The 20,776-nt window shown below is 45.8% G+C and overlaps 1 protein-coding gene across 3 annotated transcripts in view; it reads right to left on the bottom strand.

The window, feature by feature from the left end:
* Nucleotides 1–863: 863 nt before the first annotated feature.
* rnf4 (ring finger protein 4) overlaps nt 864–20,776 on the bottom strand; it is a 61,348-nt gene continuing 41,435 nt past the window's right edge. For all 3 annotated transcript variants that reach the window (XM_038805885.1, XM_038805887.1, XM_038805886.1), the window contains exons 7-8: nt 8,716–8,782; nt 864–2,086 (exon numbers count right to left, since the gene is read on the bottom strand). In XM_038805885.1, the coding sequence (XP_038661813.1) occupies nt 1,937–2,086; nt 8,716–8,782 (217 nt within the window). In that variant the 3' untranslated portion in view covers nt 864–1,936. The remainder of the gene's footprint in view (nt 2,087–8,715; nt 8,783–20,776) is intronic.

Raw genomic sequence — 20,776 nt, forward strand, 5'->3', positions numbered from 1 at the left:
CACAGAGAGTGACCCAAGCAGGAATCGAACCTGGGACCCTGGAGCTGTGAAGCAATTGTGCTATCCACAATGCTACCGTGCTGCCACGGTGGTGGAGAGAGTGAACAGTTAAGGTGGTTACTTAGGCCTTGATGATGTTCAGCTTAAGTGTTGCTGGAGCGGCATTCATCCAGGCAAGTGGAGTGCATTCCATCATGTTCCTGACTGATGCCTTGTAGATGCTGAACAAGTTTTGGGGATTCAAAAGGCGAGTTTTTCACCGCAGAATTCCCAGCGTCTGACCGGCTCAGAAATGGCTGGTAGAGTTCAGTTTCTGTCAATGGTAACCCCCAGGATGTTGATGGCGGGGGATTTAGCCATGATAAAGCCAGTGAGCCAATTACATTCGATGTTGTTGCAGGAAGGAGGTGGCTGGGCTGATGTGGTCCATACCTCTCACCGCACAAACGCTAGTGCTCACAGAAATTCAGCAAGAAATTAACGTTATAGCCAACTTCTTACCTGTAATTAAATGAAAGCAAAGGCTGAGAGCGCATGCACAAGATACCATTAGAAGAGATAGTTAAACACTGCTTAGGCACTAAGCGGAAGGGAGGAAGAAATTAAGCTGAAAAGGAGACAAAATGGGAAGGAATCATTCAGGGACTAATACTTTATTAATTTTTTTAGCCCCCGACTTTCCCCCCAGAAATTTTGCCCATCTTTAGGGGAACAAAGGCAGCATCAGAACTGACAAGAGGTTGCGGACACAGGACATTGTTGAACAGTAAACTACCCACATCGATAAAGCATCACTCTGCACAAAGGTTCATAGGCAATGAAAACAAATATTCCACCAATTACTCAAAATACTTTCATTGGAGCATTTTTAAAAACAAATTTCATCTTTATTGTTTTTTTGGAAAGATATCGGAATTTCAACACACGAAATTTGATTGGTTTCCTCACAGCTGCAATTGCCAGGTACCTGTCATCGCCAAGACAAGGAGCAGCCGGATGTACAAAGTATCATTCTGGGAACTTTTGGTCAAAGATACTGGTGGCTCAGACCTCAGTTATAATAAAAGATTGAAGGAAAAAAAAAACAGCAAGATATTCCCAAAATAGAGGGAAGCCTAAAATCATGCATAGAGTATTCCCTGCTCTCTTTAATATCAATTTCTGAATCCCAACCTTCAGCACATGTAAGGCTTTGAAAGATTTCCTGAGCAGGAGTAATCAAAAGCTTGTGTTCCTCATTCAACTTCTAATTGCATTAATGGTACACAACCCCCGCCACCCTGCTTAACCACTCCATTTATATACCGCACACTGTCATGGCGTTTTCCACAGACCACGATGCGCACACAGTTGAAAGAAAAAAGGCACCACTTGCTGTACACCAGGGACACGAGCCAGAATCAGACCAAAACCGCAGCCCTTAATACTGATCTGTACATTAGCAGGGTCCATTAGCGGAAATAGCTTGCAAGTCAACACAATGGAACGCCACCTGTACACAGCAGGGTGACAAATCTTGTGCAGTGATTACCTTTCAGTGAACCGGGGAGGGGGGGGGGTCAGGGAAGAGAGAAAAGAGAGGGAGGACAAAGAAAGAGAAACACATACAAAACACACATGGGAGTTTAGTTGGTGATTGGAATATGCTGGTGCTTTGTTGTATTTCTCACCTTCCCTCTCCACTCCCACCCCCCTCCTCCTCCTCCCCCCCCCCCCCAAATACCATTCTAAATTCTTCACAGGATCAAATTCTTCACAGGATCACGCGGTGACGGATGTTCAGTCGACAATGCGTGCTTTCCTGCATCCTGCAAACTCATTTCCGTCTCCGACAAGGGGTTGCCCGTTTCGGAATAGAAAGCTGAAGAACGGGAGAGGATTTCAAGGTGGCTGACGCTGTGTCAGTTACATAAAGTTAAGGACGACGACCTCACAGTCAAATGTAAATGGGATGGTACTGGCGAGAGTTCAATTTCTTTCTACAGGTCGGACACGTGTGTGAATTTTTGAGACTGTCCCGGATACACTGGCTGCAGAAGATGTGACCACATTTAGTCGAGACGATAAGCCTCCCACTTTGGACAATCTAGACAGGATCAAAAACAATATACGTATATTTTTTAAACACAAGTATCAACAACCGGAGCAGGCCATTTGGCCCCTCAAGCAAGATTGTGGCAGGTCTGAGTTGTGGCCAAACCCCCACTCTGCTTTCTGCAACTCCCCCTCACCCAGAACCCTCAACTTCTGCCTCATCAATCAGAATTCTGTCGGATCGGCCTCGAATCTATTCAGCGACCCAGCTCCCACTGCTCTCTGGGAAAGGGAATTCCAGACTAAAAACCTTCCCGAGAAATATTTCCTCCTAGTCTTGGTCTCAAACGAGACCCCAATTGTTTGGAAAGTGTGCCCCCTAGTTCTAGATTCCCCCACACGGAGAAACATCCTCTCCGTATCCAACCCTGTCAAACGCCCTCAGACTCTTACATGTTTCATTAGGATGTGGAGATGCCGGCGTTGGACTGGGGTAAGCACAGTAAGTCTTACAACACCAGGTTAAAGTCCAACAGGTTTGTTTCAAGCACGAGCTTTCGGAGCGCAGCTCCTTCCTCAGGTGAATGGCGAGGTATGTTCCAGAAACATTTATATAGACAAAGTCAGAGATGCCAGACAATGCTTGGAATGCGAGCATTTGCGGGTAATCAAATCATTACAGATCCAGAGATAGGGGTAATCCCAGGTTAAAGAGGTGTGAATTGTGAAATAGGATTTTGCAAGTCCAGGCCAGATGATGGGGGGTGAATGTAATGCGACATGAATCCAAGATCCCGGTTGAGGCCGCACTCATGCGTGCGGAACTTAGGTATAAGTTTTTGCTCGGCAATTCTGTGTTGTTGCGTGTCCTGAAGACCGCCTTGGAGAACGCTTACCCGGAGATCAGAGGCTGAATGCCCTCGACTGCTGAAGTGTTCCCCGACTGGAAGGGAACATTCCTGCCTGGTAATTGTCGCACGATGCCCGTTCATTCGTTGTCGCAGTGTCTGCATGGTCTCGCCAATGTACCACGCTTCGGGACATCCTTTCCTGCAGCGTATGAGGTAGACTACATTGGTCGAGTCGCACGAATATGTGCCGCGTACCTGGTGGGTGGTGTTTCCACGTGTAATGGTGGTATCCATGTCGATGATCTGGCATGTCTTGCAGAGATTGCTCTGGCAGGGTTGTGTGGTGTCGTGGTCGCTGTTCTGAAGGCTGGGTAATTTGCTGCAAACAATGGTTTGTTTGACGTTGCGCGGTTGTTTGAAGGCAAGTAGTGGGGGTGTGGGGATGACCATGGCAAGATGTTCATCTTCATTGATGACGTGTTGAAGGCTGCGAAGATGATGTCGTAGTTTCTCCGCCCCACGAAAGTACTGGACGACGAAGGGTACTCTGTTGGTTGTGTCCTGTGTTTGTCTTCTGAGGAGGTCGGTGCGGTTCTTTGCTGTGGTGCGTTGGAACTGTCGATCGATGAGTCGAGCGCCATATCCCGTTCGTACGAGGGCATCTTTCAGCATCTGTAGGTGTCTGTTACGCTCCTCCTCGTCTGAGCAGATCCCGTGTATACGGAGGGCTTGTCCATAAGGGATGGCTTCTTTAATGTGTTTCGGGTGAAAACTGGAGAAGTGGAGCATCGTGAGGTTATCCGTGGGCTTGTGGTAAAGCGAAGTGCTGAGGTGACCGTCCTTGATGGAGATGAGCGTGTCCAAGAATGCAACTGAATTTGGAGAATAGTCCATGTGAGTCTGATGGTGGGATGGAACTTATTGATCTCATCGTGTAGTCGTTTCAGTGATTCTTCACTGTGGGTCCAAAGGAAAATAATGTAATCGATTTATCTGGTGTATAACATCGGTTGAAGGTCCTGTGCGGGAGGAAGTCTTGTTCAAACTTGTGCATGAAGATGTTGGCATATTGAGGTGCGAATTTGGTCCCCATGGCTGTTCCATGCGTCTGGATGAAGAATTTTTTGTCGAAGGTGAAGACGTTGTGATCTAGAATGAAGTGGATGAGTTGCAGAATTGCGTCTGGAGATTGGCAGTTGTCGGTGTTGAGGACTGAGGCTGTTGCAGCAATGCCGTCGTCATGGGGGATGCTGGTGTAGAGTGCCGAGACATCCATTGTGACGAGGAATGTTCCTGGTTCAACTGGTCCATGGGTGCTGAGTTTCTGTAGGAAGTCCGTTGTGTCGCAACAGAAGCTGGGTGTACCTTGTACGATGGGTTTCACGATGCCTTCGATGTGGCCAGAGAGGTTCTCGCACAGGGTCCCATTGCCTGATACGATAGGACGGCCTGGTGTGTTGGCCTTGTGTATTTTTGGGAGGCAGTAGAGATCTCCAATGCGGGGAGTACGTGGGATGAGAGCACGTAGGGTGCTCTGAAGGTCTGGATCCAAGGTCTTGATCAGTCTGTTGAGTTGGCGGATGTGTTCCTTAGTTGGATCTGCGGGTAACTGTCTGTAGTGTTCCTGGTTGTTGAGTTGTCTGGATCTGTAATGAATTGATTACCCGCAAATGCTCGCATTCCAAGCATTGTCTGGCATCTCTGGCTTTGTCTTTATAAATGTTTCTGGAACATACCTCTCCATTCACCCGAGGTAGGAGCAGGGCTCCAAAAGCTCGTGTTTGAAACAAACCTGTTGGACTTTAACCTGGTGTTGTAAGACTTCTTACTATGTTTCATTATGACCACCTCTCAATTCTTCAAAACACCAATAAGAACCCAACCTGCTCAACCGTTCCTCATAAAACATCCCAATCTAGTCAAGCTTCCCTGAACTGCTTTCAATGTAAACATTTCTCTCTTGGAATAAGAGACCAAAAATGTACACCGTATTTCTCAGCATGGTCTCACCAATGTCTATACAGTTGTAGCAAGACTTCCTTAACATCAACATTCTACCCGTCTTCCTAATTACTTACTGTACGTGCACGTCAACATGGTGATTCACGGACAAGGGCACCTGAATTCTTCTGTACTTCAGCATTCTATAGTCTTTCTCAATTTAAATAATATAATGTTTTTTCTATTCTTCCTGCTGAAGTGCCAAATTCTTTGGCCCACTCACTTGACCTATCCTCTCCACACAGGAAAATCAGTCATTCGGCACGCTCCAGGAATGGGTGGGTGCCGGTCAATTGTAGGTAGGTCCTGCGTCATCATTCAATGAGTGCCTCAGAATGACCATGTGGATCTTCAGGCCTCGAGGGGTGGGGGTGCACAAATTGAGTGAGCGGCACGGGGGGGGGGGGGGGGCAAGATTGGAGTGAGGGCAAGCCACCAATAACGATTACCAGTGAGTTTGACAGGTCCAACAGACTCTACCTCAGAATTCCAGTTGAGAGTGGTGCGGTTGGTAGGGTGATGGTAGTGGAAATTTTTCTGTACATCTTTGTGAAAACTTGGTATCCACCTCACAACTTGTTTTCCTACCTCTATCGCCAGCAAATTTGGCTAAAAATAAAACCCACTCTTCTAGGTAATTAACATAGATCAGAACTAGTTGAGGCTAGTACTGATCCCTGTGACATTCCACTCATTATAGTTGGCCAAACTGAAAATCACCCATATATCCCAACTCTTCCTTCCTGTCAATTAGCCAATGCTGCATCCAGGGTAATCTATTACCCCAACACCATCAGCTCTTACCTTGCAGTAACCTTTTATATGGCAGCTTATCAAACGCCTTTCGGAAATCCAAGTACATTACATATGTTGGCTCCCCTTTACTTATTCTGCTTGTTACCACCTCAAAAGAGTTTTAATAAATTTGGTAGGCATAATTTCCCCTTCATTCGACCATGCTGACTCTGTTTGATTATATTATGTATTTCTAAATGCTCTGTTATTACATCCTTTATAATGGACTACACTATTTTCACAATGACAAATGCCAAGCTAGTTACCTGTTTTTTGTCTCCTTCCCTTTTTGCAGTTTTCTAATCTATTGGGGCTTTTCCAGAATTTCAGGATTTTTGGAAGATTACTACCAGTGCATGATCTATCTCAGCCCATCAGGTCGAGGGGACCTATTAGCATTCAGCCCCATTAATAATAAACTTTATTGGTGGCACAAGCAGGCTTACATTAATACTGCAATAAAGTTACTGTGAAAAGCCCCTAGTCACCACATTCAGGTACCTGTTCAGGTACACAGAGGGAGAATTCAGAATGCCCAATTCACCTAACAGCGCGTCTTTCGGGACTTGTGGGAGGAAATCGGACGCCCGGAGGAAACCCATGCAGACACGGGGAGAATGTACAGACTCCGCACAGTCACCCAAGCCTGGAATCGAACCAGGGTCCCTGGCACTGTGAAGCAACAGTGCTAACCACTGTGCTACCGTGCAGTTTTCCTAGTACTTTTTTTGTGAATGATAGTTATATTTATTTCCTTCCCCACTTTTGCCCTTTGGTTATTTAGTATTTTTGGAATGCTATTAGCATCATCTACCACGAGGACTAATGCAAAGTATTTATTTAATACCGTTGCCGTTTCCTGGTTCCCCATTATTACTTCCCCAGTGTCATTCTCTACTGGGCCTATGTTCACTTTGACTTCTCTATTCCTTTTTATATATTTAAAGAAACACTTGCTGTTCATTTTTATATTACTTGCTAGTTTACCCTCAGTTTATTGTCTCCCTCTTTATTTTTTTGGTCAGCTTTTGTTGGTTTTTAAAACTTTCCAAATCCTCTGGTTTACCACTAATCTTTGCCACATTGCATGCTTTTTCTTTCAGTTTAATACTATCGCTCACTTCCTTGGTTAACCATGGATGACTTTAGTAAGGCCTTTGGCAAGATCCCTCATGGCAGACTAGTACAAAAAGGTGAAGTCACACGGAATCAGAGGTGAGCTGGCAAGATGGATACAGAACTGACTCGGTCATAGAAGGCAGAGAGTAGCAATGGAAGGGTGCTTTTCTGATTGGAGGGCTGTGACTAATGGTGTTCTGCAGGGACCATTGCTGGGACCTTTGCTGTTCGTAGTATATATAAATGATTTGGAGGAAAATGCAACTGGTCTGATTAGTAAGTTTGCGGACGACATAAAGGTTGGTGGAATTGTGGATAGCGATGAAGACTGTCAGAGGATACAGTAGGATTTAGATCGTTTGGAGACTTGGGCGGAGAGATGGCAGATGGAGTTTAATCCGGACAAATGTGAGGTAATACATTTTGGAAGGTAGGGAATATACAGTGAATGGTAGAACCCTTAAGAGTATTGACAGTTAGAGAGGTCGCCCCTCAACCTCCGACGTTCCAGTGAGAACAAACAGAGTTCATTCAACCTCTCCTCATAGCGAATGCCTTCCATACCAGGCAAGATCCTGGTAAATCTCTTCTATACCCTCTCTAAAGCCTCCACATCCTTCTGATAGTGTGGCGACCAGAATTGAACACTATACTCCAAATGTGGCCTAACTAAGGTTCTATACAGCTGCAACATGACCTGCCAATTTTTATACTCAATGCCCCGGCCAATTAAGGTAAGCATGCCGTATGCCTTCTTGACTATCTTCTCCACCTGCGTTGCTCTTTTCAGTGACCTGTGGACCTGTACACCTCTCTCTGGGAAAAGAGGGATACAGACCCCAGAAATGTAGAAGATTTTAGTTAAGACGGGCAACACGGTCGGCACAGGCTTGGAGGACAGAAGGGCCTGTTCCTGTGCTATACTTTTCTTTGTTCTATGATTTATTCCCTTCCTAGAATCCTTCTTCCTCAGTGGGATATTTCTTTGTGTGAGTCATGAACTATTTTCAGAAACATTTGCCATCGTTGATCAACCGTCTTTCCTGCTAAAATCCGTTCCCAGTCCACTCTTCACTCATTGCTTTGTAATTATCTTTATTCAAGTTCAGGACAGTTGTTTCTGACCCAAGTTATCATTCTCAAGCTGAAGGGCAAATTCTACTGCGTATGGTCACAATTTCCTTTGGAGATCTTTTACTCTGAGACGGTTTATTAAACCTGCCTCAATACACATCACCAGATCCAAAATATCAAGATTCCCGGTTGGATCCACAACATATTGTTGTAGGTAACTGTTCCGAATACACTCTGAATGCTTCCTCATGGCTACCTCTGCCATTTTGATTTTCCCAATCCACTTGAAGGTTAAAGTCACACATGTTTAATGTACATACCCTCATCATTTCCTGATTTATTCTCTGTCCTAGAGTATAGCTACTATTAGGGGCTAAGAGACTAACTCCCACCATTGTCTTCTTCCCCTTGTTATTTCTTACCTCCATCCACAGGGAGTCTACATCTTAAGATCAAAGATAATTTCTTGCTGTCGTATTTATTGCATCTCGTACTAACAAACCTACTGACTGCCCTTTCCTTCCTCCCCTTATGAAAAGCCACACACACCTGAATACTCAAGTCCCACCTCTGATCTCCTTGTAACGTCTACAAGATCATACCCGTTAACCTCAATTTGTGCTGTTAATTCATTTATTTTGTGCTGAATGCTACGTGTATTTAAGTAAAGAGCCATTAATTTTGCCCTAATACTATTCTTTCCCCCCTTTGATCCTATTTGCTGCTTTGTTTTTCGGTTGGTACGCTTTGTCCCTTCCCGTCATACTCTGGGTATTATTATCTAAATAGCTGCCTTGCCAGGAAGGCAGAACAATTTCATTTCTCCACAGATGTCTCTTACCTCTGTATAACCATCCATGCAAATGGGGCAGCTAATTGTTCCTGAGGAAGTCCTGGGGCAAGCAGATCTGCCAAAAAATACAAACAAGCTCAAGCAGGTTATTCAACTATGTGCAGTTACTGGCGAACATCCCCACTTCTGACCTTATGATGGAGTGAAGGTCACTGATGAGGCAGCAGAAGAGATTAGGCTTAGGACACTATCCCAAGGCACTCCCGGCAGTGATGTCTTAGGACTGAGATGATTGACAACAACCATTTTCCTTTGTGCTCGGTATGATTCCAACCAGCAGGAACCTTTCCCACTGGTTCTTGTTGATGCCAGTTTTGCCAGGGCTCCTGGATGCCACATGTGGTCTCATGACACCTTGATGTCAAGGGCAGTTGCTCTCACCTTGAGCTCAGCTCTTTTGTCCATGACACCTTGCATGACTAGACTGATGATTGAGAGTTGACTGATCGAATAGTAATTGGCTGGGTTGGGTTTGTCCGGCTTTTTGCGTAAAGGCCATACCTGGGCACTTTAAGGGGCTAGTTTAGCACAGGGCTAAATCGCTGGCATTTAAAGCAGACCAAGGCAGGCCAGCAGCACGGTCCAATTCCTGTACCAGCCTCCCTGGTACGTTGGAATGTGGCGACTAGGAGCTTTTCACAGTAACTTCATTTGAAGCCTACTTGTGACAATATGCGATTTTCATTTCATTATGGTCAGGTAGATGCCAGTATTTTAGCTGTAATGGACCAACACAGCTCAGGACACTGCTGGTTCTGGAGCACAAATCTTCAGCACTGTTGGTGAAATGTTGTCAGGATAATAGACTAAGCAGTATCTAGCGCCTTCAGCCATTTCTTATATTACGTGAAGAGAATCGCCTGAAGACACAACACCATTTAAAGGAAGCACGGAAGGTGGCAAGGGTGCAGAATATACTCTGGGTGGGGGATTTCAATGTCCATCACCAAGAGAAGCTGGTAGATCCACTCCTGACCAAGCTGGTTAAGTCCGAAAGGACATGGCCGCTAAATTGGATACGTGGCAAGCTGTGAGGGAACCAAAAAGGGGAAAACCACACTAAACCTCACCCTGCGTGCCACAATGCATCACCCATGAAAATATCGGTGGGAGTGACCACTGCACAGTCCTTGGGGAGGCAAGGTCCCATCTTCATATTAACTAAACCCCCCATCATGTTCTGTGGCACTCCCACCATGCTAAATGGGATAGAATTTGAACAGATCCAGCAACTCAAGATTGGGCATCCATGAGGTGCTGTGGGCCACCACCAGCAGCAGAATTGTACTCGAGAGACAACCTGCAACCTCATGGCCCAGCATATCCCCCAGCCTGGCACATCAGTACAAGAGATAAGGCGTTAGTATTTGCTACAATTTTCAGCCAGAAGTGCCAAGTGGATGATCCATCTCAGCCTCCTCCAGGGTCATGGATGTCAGTCTGCAAACAATTTGATTTATTGGAGATATCAAGAAACAGCTGAAGACTCTGGATACTGCAAAAGCTGTGGGCCCTGACAATATTCTGGGAATAGTACTGAAGACAGTACTCCAGAACTTGCCGCGACCCTAACGAAGCTGTTCCAGTACAGCTACAGCCATGGCATCTAGCCGGCAATGTAGGAAAATTGCCTAGTTATGTCCCATACACATAAAGCAGGACAAATGCAATCCAGACATTTACTGTCTACTCTCGGTCATCAGTAAAGTGATGGAAGGGGCCATCATCAAGTGGCACTTGCTCAGCAATAACCTGCTTACTGATGCTCAATTTGGGTTCTGCCAGAGACAGCTCCTGATCTCATTACAGCCTAGGTTCAAACATGAACAAAAGAGATGAACTCAAGAGAGGAGAGGTGACATATTAAATTAAATATTGAATTATTGTTAATATTAAAGCAGCGTTGGACTGGAGTGGGTCAAAGACCCCTGGTAAAACTGGAGTCAATGTGAACCGAGGGGGTGGTGGGGTATTGTACCACAATCATCTTCCTTGGATGTGGTTATTTGGAAGTCAGTCATCTCAACTCCAAGAATTCATTGCAGGAGTTCCTCAGGGGAACGTCCTACGCTTAATCATCTTTTGTTGCTTCGTCAATGACCTTTCTTCCATCATAAGGTCATAAGTGGCGATGTTCACTGATGATTGCACAATGACCAGCACCATTCGTGACTGCTCAGATACTGAAGATGTCAGTGTTTAAATGCGGCTAGACCTGGGCAATATCCAGATGTGGCCTGACAAGTAGCAAGTGACATAATAAGAATAATAATAATCTTTATTAGTGTCACAAGTAGGCTCATATTAACACTGTAATGAAGTTACTGTGAAAATCCCCCTAGTCTTCATACTCTGGCACCTGTTTGGGTACACCGAGGGAGAATTCAGAACGTCCAATTCACCTAACAAGCACATCTTTCGGGACTTGTGGGAGGAAACCGGAGCACCCGGAGGAAACCCACGCAGACACAGGGAGAATGTTCAGACTCCGCACAGACAGTGACCCAAACTGGGAATCAAACCTGGGTTCCTGACGTTGTGAAGCAACAGTGCTAACCACTGTGCTACTGTGCCGCACAAGTGCCAGGAAATAATTATTTCCAAAAATAATCAACTACAAACCGTTCAGAAAGTGACATGGGACCAACTAAAGCTGCTGATTGGTCAGCAAGTCCCAGTGAGTATTTTCAATATATTGAAGTAATTCATTGCTTAATACTAAAGGTAGAGACTAAATAAAAGGAATATAGAAGAGTACTGTACAATTATAATAAAAATGTTTGGTAAGAAACAAGGTTCCTAGCTAAAGCAAATAAGGCCCCTAGCTAATGCAATTTAAAAAAAGGGAGTAACTAGTTTAATCGAGGGATGTCATGGAGACCTCAGACCCGTGATATGCTACTCCTGCACAATGTGGGAAATAAGTGATTGTGTGTGCACAAGGTGTGTACAAATGCAGCTTCGCGATAACACGATTTCAGCAATGCAGAGGAAGTCATGGATAGTGTGTTTTAGCGAGGTGGGCACATTGCAGGTGAGGATTGTACAGACAGAAAGGGAATGGGTGACCATCAGGAACAGCAAAAGACTCAAGAAGGTAGTGCAGGTTTCCCTTGTAGGCATTCCCTCTCAAACTGATATGCCGCTCTGGAGCATTGGGGTGGAGCATTTATTGTGCATCCCTAGTTGCCCTGCAGAAGGTGGTGGTGAATTGCCTTCTTGAACTGCTGCAGTCCCGGAGGTGTAGGTACACCCACTGTGCTGTTAGGGAGAGAGTTCAGGATTTTGACCCAGGGACAGTGAAGTCGGGTGGTGAATGACCTGGAGGGGAACCTCCAGGTGATGGAGTTCCCAGGTATCTGCTGCTCTTGTCCTTCTGAATGGTAGTGGACATGGGTTTGGAAGATGCTGTCTAAGGAACCTTGGCGAGTTTCCGCAGTGCATCTTGTAGATGGTACACACAGCCATCACTGTCTGTCGATGGTGGAGGGTTTGAATGTTTGTGGAAGGGGGAGCAATCAAGTGGGCTGCTTTGTCCTGGATGGTGTCGAGCTTCTTGAATGTTGTTGGAGCTGCACTGATCCAGGCAAGTGGAAAGTATTTTGTTACACTGCTGACTCATGCCTTGTAGATGGTGGACAGGCTTTTGGAGGGGGGGGGGGGGGGGGGGGGGGGGGTCCAGGAGGGGAATTACTCGCTGTAGGATTCCTCGCCCTTTCACTTGCTCTACTGGTCACAGTATTAATATGGAAAGTTCAGTTCAGTTTCTGATCAATAGTAACCCTAGGAAGTTGATTGTGGGGGATCCAGCAATGGTAATGCCATTGAATGTCAAGGGGTGATGGTTAGATCCTCTCTTGTAGGAGATGGTCATTGCCACTGCCTAGCAATGGGGTGAATGTGAATTGCCACTTCTCAGCCCAAACCTAGATATTGTCCAGGTCTTGCTGCATTTGGACATGGACTGCTGATTATCTGTGGACTTGTGAATGGTGCTGAACATTGTACAATCATCAGCAAATATGTGCAATCATCAGCAAATATCCCCACTTCTGATGGAAGGGAGGCCATTGACAAAGCAGCTGAAGATGGATGGGCCTATGACACGAACCTGAGGAACTCCTGCAGTGATGTCCTGGGGCTGAGATAAGTGACCTCCAACCACCAGAATCATATTTCTTTGTGCCAGGTACGACTCCAACCAGCGGAGGGTTTTCCCCCTGATTCCCATTGACTCCAGTTTAGCTAGGGCTCCTTGATGCCATATTCGGTCAAATGCTGCCTTGATGTCAAGTTCAGTCACTCTCACCTCTGGCATTCAGCTCTTTTGACCATGTTTGAACCAAGGCTGTAATGAGGTCAGGAAATGACCCCGGTGGAACCCAAACTGAGTGTCCGTGAGCAGGTTATTGCTGAGTAAGTGCCGCTTGATAGCACTGTTGATGACTCCTTCCATCACTTGCTGACGATGGAAAGTAGACTGATAGGGTGGTAATTAGCTGGGTTGGGTTTGTCCTGTTTCGAGTGTACAGGACACACCTGGACAATTTCCCACATTGCCAGGTAGATGCCAGTGCTGCAGCTGTGCTGACCAGTTTGGCTAGGCCTGCAGCAAGTTCTAAAGCGCAGGTCTTCAGTACTATTACCAGAACATTGTCAGGACCCAAAGCCTTTACTGTCACCAATGCCTTCAGCCATTTCTTGATGTCATGTGAAGTGAATCTGTCGGCTGAAGACTGACATCTGTAGCCACCTGGGGTGGCCACGTCCCGATTTCAAAATGGGCACTTGCAAAGAGTACAGGGAACATAAGAACAAGGAGCAGGATTAGGCCATCTGGCCCCTCGAGCCTGCTCCACCATTCAATGAGATCATGGCTGATCTTTTGTGGACTCAGCTCCACTTTCCGGCCCGAACACCATAACCCTTAATCCCTTTATTCTTCAAAACACTATCTATCTTTACCTTAAAAACATGTAATGAAGGAGCCTCAGCTGCTTCACTGGGCAAGGAATTCCATAGATTCACAACCCTTTGGGTGAAGAAGTTCCTCCTAAACTCAGTCCTAAATCTACTTCCCCTTATTTTGAGGATATGCCCCCTAGTTCTGCTTTCACCCGCCAGTGGAAACAACCTGCCCGCATCTATCCTATCTATTCCCTTCATAATTTTAAATGTTTCTATAAGATCCCCCCTCATCCTTCTAAATTCCAATGAGTACAGTCCCAGTCTACTCAACCTCTCCTCATAATCCAACCGCTTCAGCTCTGGGATTAACCTAGTGAATCTCCTCTGCACACCCTCCAGTGCCAGTACGTCCTTTCTCAAGTAAGGAGACCAAAACTGAACACAATACTCCAGGTGTGGCCTCACTAACACCTTATACAATTGCAACATAACCTCCCTAGTCTTAAACTCCATCCCTCTAGCAATGAAGGACAAAATTCCATTTGCCTTCTTAATCACCTGTTGCACCTGTAAACCAACCTTCTGTGACTCATGCACTAGCACACCCAAGTCTCTCTGCACAGCGGCATGCTTTAATATTTTATCGTTTAAATAATAATCCCTTTTGCTGTTATTCCTACCAAAATGGATAACCTCACATTTGTCAACATTGTATTCCATCTGCCAGACCCTAGCCCAGGGGTGGGCAAACTTTTCCGTGCAAGGGCCACATTCAGAAATTCACAATTTTGTCTGGTCAATTATTACAGTACTGGGCGGCCAACATCGCTATGATAAGGAAGTGGATGGTGGGTACGGGGTCTATTTGGGAGCGGGTGGAGGCGGCTTCGTGCAGGGGCTCCAGCTTAGAAGCCCTGGTCACGGCTCCTCTACCGCTGCCGCCGACCAAGTACACCACCAGCCCGGTAGTGGTGGCGAATCTGCGGATATGGGGCCAGTGGAGGAGGCATGTGGGGGAGATGGGGGCGTTTGTCTGGGCGCCAATCTGCGACAACCATCGGTTTGGCCCCGGCAGTATAGATGGGGGGTTCCGAGTATGGCGGCGAGCAGGGGCGGGGAGGGTGGGTGATATGTTCCTGGAAGGGAGCTTCGCGAGTTTGAGGAGCTTGGAGGAGAAATTTGGGTTGGTAGGGGGAAATGATTTTAGATACCTACAGTTGCGGGACTTTGTTCGTAGACAGGTCCCATCTTTCCCGCGCCTCCCGCCAATGGGGATCCTCGACAGAATAGTCTCTAGGAGGGAAGATGGGGAGGGCAGAGTCTCGGGTATATATAAGGTGCTCATGAGGGAGGAAGGGTCCCAGACAGAGGAACTGAAACTTAAATGGGAGGAGCTAGGTGGGGAAATGGAGGATGGGCTGTGGGCAGAGGCCCCGAGTAGGGTAAATTCGACCGCGACATGTGCTAGGCTCGGGCTGATCCAATTTAAGATCGTTCACCGGGCCCATATGACGGTGGCTCGGATGAGCAAATTTTTCGGGATAGAGGACAAATGCGCTAGGTGCGCGGGAGGACCAGCGAACCATGTTCACATGTTTTGGGCATGCCCTAAGCTGAGGGGGTACTGGGAGGGATTTGCGGGGGTCATGTCCCAGGTGCTAAAAACAAGGGTGGTGATGAGTCCAGGGGTGGCAATTTTTGGGGTTTCGGAAGACCCGGGCATCCAGGGGGAGAAAGAGGCCGATGTGTTGGCCTTTGCTTCCCTGATAGCCCGGCGACGAATATTATTGGCGTGGAGGGACTCAAAGCCCCCGAAGACTGAGTGGTGGCTTGCGGACATGTCGAGTTTCCTGGGGATGGAAAAAATTAAGTTCGCCTTGAGGGTATCTGTGCAGGGGTTCACCCGGAGGTGGCAACCATTTATTGACTTCTTTGCAGGAGAGTGAGCGTCAGCAGGGGGTGGGGGGGAAGGGGGGGGTAGAGTAGAGTAGGAGGGAAAATATGGCGGGTAGTACCGGTGGGAGGGGAGCGGGCTTGTGCAATATGTTACGGTGGAAGTATTGAAAGTACGTGGATGTTTGCACATTTTTGCCTTTTTTGCTTTCTTTCTGATGATGTCTGTAACTGTTTATAAAGCCAAAAACTACCTCAATAAAATTGTTTATTAAAAAAAAAAGAAATTCACAATTTTAAAGGGCCGCATAGTATATTAAGTATAATTAATATTTAAAATAGCCAAAATAAAAGGTTTTTAAAGACAAAAAAAGCTATTAATTTTTATTAATTTATATTTTAAAGTAGAAACTTCACATGAAACATATGTTGTGCCGAGCAATGATCACCCTACTCAAGTCAACGTATCCACCCTATACCAGTAACCCAACAGCCACCCCCATTAACCTTAAAATTAAAAAAATAAATAAATAAAATTAAAAATTTTTTTTTTTTAATTTTTTAATGACTTGATCTTGGTGGGCCGCATAAAGACCTTTGGCCCGCGGGCCGTAGTTTGTCCACCCCTGCCCTAGCCCATTCACTTAACCTATCCAAATCCCTCTGCAGACTTCCAGTATCCTCTGCACTTTTCGCTTTACCACTCATCTTAGTGTCGGCTGCAAACTTGGACACAATGCCCTTGGTCCCCAACTCCAAATCATCTATGTAAATTGTGAACAATGGTGGGCCCAACACGGATCCCTGAGGGACACCACTAGCTACTGATTGCCGACCGGAGAAACACCTATTAATCCCCACTCTTTGCTTTCTATTAATTAACCAATCCTCTAACCATGCTACTACTTTACCCTTAATGCCATGCATCTTTATCTTATGCAGCAATCTTTTGTGTGGCACCTTGTCAAAAGCTTTTTGGAAATTCAGATATACCACATCAATTTGCTCCCCGTTATCTGCCGCACTGGTAATGTCCTCAAAAAATTCCACTAAATAGGTTAGGCATGACCTGCCCTTTATGAACCCATGCTGTGTCTGCCCAATGGGACAATTTCCAACTAGATGCCTCACTATTTCTTCCTTGATGATAGATTCCAGCATCTTCCCTACTACCGAAGTTAAGCTCACTGGCCTATAATTACCCGCTTTCTGCCTACCTCCTTTTTTATACAGTGGTGTCACGTTTGCTAATTTCCAATCCGCCGGGACCAGCCCAGAGTCTAGTGAAATTTGGTAACTTATCACTAGTGCATTTGCAATTTCCCTAGCCATCTCTTTCAGCACTCTGGGATGCATTCCATCAGGGCCAGGAGACTTGTCTACCTTTAGCCCCATTAGCTTGCCCATCACTACTTCCTTCGTGATAAGAATCATCTCAAGGTTCTCAGCTGTCATAGCCTCATTTCCATCAGTCACTGGCATGTTATTTGTGTCTTCGATTGTGAAGACCAACCCAAAAAACCTATTCAGTTCCTCAGACATTTGTTCATCTTCCATTATTAAATCTCCCTTTTCATCCTCTAAAGGACCAATATTTACCTTAGCCACTATTTTCTGTTTTATATATTTGTAGAAATATTTACTATCTGTTTTTATATTCTGAGCAAGTTTACTCTCATAATCTTTCTTACTCTTCTTTATAGCTTTTTTAGTAGCTTTCTGTTGCCCCCTAAAGATTTCCCAGTCCTCTAGTCTCCTACCAATCTTTGCCATTTTGTATGCTTTTTCCTTCAATTTGATACTCTCCCTTATTTCCTTAGATATCCACGGTCGATTTTCCCTCTTTCTACCGTCCTTCCTTTTTGTTGGTATAAACCTTTGCTGAGCACTGTGAAAATCGCTTGGAAGGTTCTCCACTGCTCCTCAACTGTTCCACCATAAAGTCTTAGCTCCCAGTGTACCTTAGCTAGTTCTTCTCTCATCCCCTTGTAATCTCCTTTGTTTAAACACAAAACACTAGTATTTGATTTTACTTTCTCACCCTCCATCTGTATTTTAAATTCCACCATATTGTGATCGCTCCTTCCGAGAGGATCCCTAACTATGAGATCATGGATCAATCCTGTCTCATTACACAGGACAAGATCTAGGACCGCTTGTTCCCTCGTAGGTTCCATTACATACTGTTCTAGGAAACTATCGCGGATACATTCTATAAACTCCTCCTCAAGGTTGCCTTGACCGACCTGGTTAAACCAATCGACATGTAGCTTAAAATCCCCCATGATAACTGCTGTACCATTTCTACATGCATCAGTTATTTCTTTGTTTATTGCCTGCCCCACCATAACGTTACTATTTGGTGGCCGATAGACTACTCCTATCAGTGGAAAATTGGACAGTGCTAGGAAAACAAGCAGCTGCAAGGTTTGCCGGTGGATTGGAACTTGCAGCTCCCAGACAGAACTGATACTACAAGCCATTAGCATAGTAATGAGCTATCTCCGGGGACAAAAGAGAAACATTTAAGCAATCGGTACCAGAGCAGACTCCCCGGCGCCCGTGGAGACTAAAACAAAGGCAGGCCAACGGCCACCTAGGGCCCGCCCAGTGGTCAAGCAAGAACCCCTTTATTGGAGACAATCAATACAAATGATTGGGACATGGTCCAATTAATTGGGGCCAAGTTCAGGAACCGCCCAGAAGGGCGCAAAACCCTTTGGGGTATAAAGAGGAGTCCCAAAAGACAGATTGCTCTCTTCTTCTTCACCTTCATCTTGGCCGTGGCTCTCAGCTACAAGAGGCCCGCCAAGCACCAGCCAAGTAAGTCGAAGATCAACGCACGCTACGAGATAGGCGCTCCTAGCTACTATTCTATATCATTTCGAAGACAGCAGTATCAGAACCAGACAACGGCCATTGTTCCTCTGACTGAGTGGGCGCCCAAAGCTAAGTATAGGCTTTTAGTAGTAGTTGTAGTTTAGTGAGTAGAGTTTGTGCATGAGTAATAATTGACTGTGTGTAAATAAATGTGCATTGATTTAAAACTTACTAACTGGTGTATCTAGTCATTGATCAGTATTCGGTTTTGAACCTTGTGGTGGTATCACAAAGATACCTGGCGACTCTTGAGCAAAGGTAATTAAAACACAGCAAGTTAAGGAAAGCATAACGAGCAACATATCTGTGATGCTGGGGACCTCCGGAGGAGACCAAGGTGGATCATCCACACGCCATTTTGTTGTGAATGCTTCAGCCTCGTCTTTTGCACAGATGTGCTGGGCTCCTCCATCATTGAGGATGGGGATATTTGTGGAATCTCCTCCTCCAATGAGTTGTTTAATTGTCCATCACTGGATTTGGCAGACTGCAGAGCCTAGATCTGATGCATTCATCTCGAGATGGACAAAAAGCTGGTTAGCAAACAGGGAGTACAAAGTTGGAATAAATGTGTCTTTTTATGATTGGCAGGCAGTGACTAATGGGGTACTGTAGGGATCTGTGCTCGGTCCCCAACTGCTCACATTAACAATTCGGATGATTGAACTAAATGCAGTATTTCCAAATTTGCAGATGACACAAAGTTGGGTGGGAGGATGAGCTGTGAGGAGGATGCAGAGATACTTCAGTGGGGTTTGTACAGGCTGAGTGAGTGGGTACTTCCAGTATAACATGGATAAATGTGAGGTCATCCACTTTGGTAGCAAAAATAGGAAGACAGGTGATTATTTGAATGGGTGTAAGTTGCGAGAAGTGGATACACAGCGAGACCTCAGTGTCCTCGTGCATCAGCTGCTGATGGTAAGCAAGCAGGTACAGCAGGCAATATTGGTATATTGGCCGTCATAGCGAGAGAATTTGAGTATAGGAATAGGGACGTTTTATGACAATTGTATAGGGCATTGATGAGGCCACACCTGGAGTATTGTGTGCAGTTTTGGTGTCCTTATCTGAGGAAGGCTGCTTTTGATGGAGTGCGCCGAAGGTTTACTAGGCTGATTCCTGGGATGGCGGGACTGTCATAGGGTGAGAGACTTATATTAGATTCAGATTTGTCACGTGTATCGAGGTAGAGTGAAAAGTATTGTTCTGGCAGATCGATCCATAGATGAAAACATAGAACTTATGATAAATACACAATGTAAATACATAAACATTGGCATTGGGTGAAGCATACGGACTGTAGTGCTATATAGTAGAGAAGGTGCGTAGAGATGGGCGGCACGGTAGCACAGTGGTTAGCACTGTTGCTTCACAGCGCCAGGTTCCATTCCTCGCTTGGATCACTGTCTGTGTGGAGTCTGTACGTTCTCCGTGTCTGCGTGGGTTGCCTCCGGGTGCTCCGGTTTCCTCCCACAAGCCCGGAAAGACGTGCTGTTAGATAATTTGGACATTCTAAATTCTCCTTGTGTACCCGAACTCTCCCTCTGTGTACCCGAACAAGCGCCGGAGTGTGGCGACTAGGGGATTTTCACAGTAACTTCATTGCAGTATTAATGTTAGCCTACTTGTGACGCTAATAAAGATTATTATTATTAACATCCCCACTTTGGACATTATGTTGGAGGGAAAGTCATTAATGAAGCAGTTTTTTAAAGAAGTTTTTTTCAGGGGCCAATTTTTAGCATGACCAATCTCCTAGCTTGCACATCTTTGGGTCTGGGGGGTGATATCCAAGCAGACACGGGTAGAACGTGCAAACTCCACATGAACAGCAAACCAGGGCTGGGATAGAACCCGGGTCCTTGGCGCCATGAGGCAGCAGTGCTAACCACTGTGCTACCTACAAAGCAGTTGAAGATGGTTATATTATTTCTTTGCACGATGTCATTGCATAAAATGCTGGCCTACCAATAGGTCAGTGGGCTGTTCCCATGATCTCCCAAAGAAAATTCAAGCCAGCTGTGCTTTCAGTGAAACAGCCAGTCGGCACTCACTGGTTCCCCATGTGACATGACAAGGTGCCTTCTTTTCACATGTGCCAGAGGGTTGGAATCTAGTTGCTATCTTCACTCATGCAGATGGGAAATAATCAACGGTACAAAAAAATAGTGTGCCTCGGGACATATTTAGGATAAGGACACAATGGGCAGACTGATTTGATGCCAGCTGCAGCTCAGGAGTGTGTGGGTTCAAGTCCCACGACAACTGCACAATCTAGGCTGGCACTTCAATGAGGCAGAGGAAGCACTATACTGTCAGGATGTGTTGGCTTTTGGATGACACGTTAAATTGAAACCCTGTCTGT

This window comes from Scyliorhinus canicula, chromosome 8 (genome assembly GCF_902713615.1).
Source record: "Scyliorhinus canicula chromosome 8, sScyCan1.1, whole genome shotgun sequence".
In the NCBI taxonomy this organism is placed as follows: domain Eukaryota; kingdom Metazoa; phylum Chordata; class Chondrichthyes; order Carcharhiniformes; family Scyliorhinidae; genus Scyliorhinus; species Scyliorhinus canicula.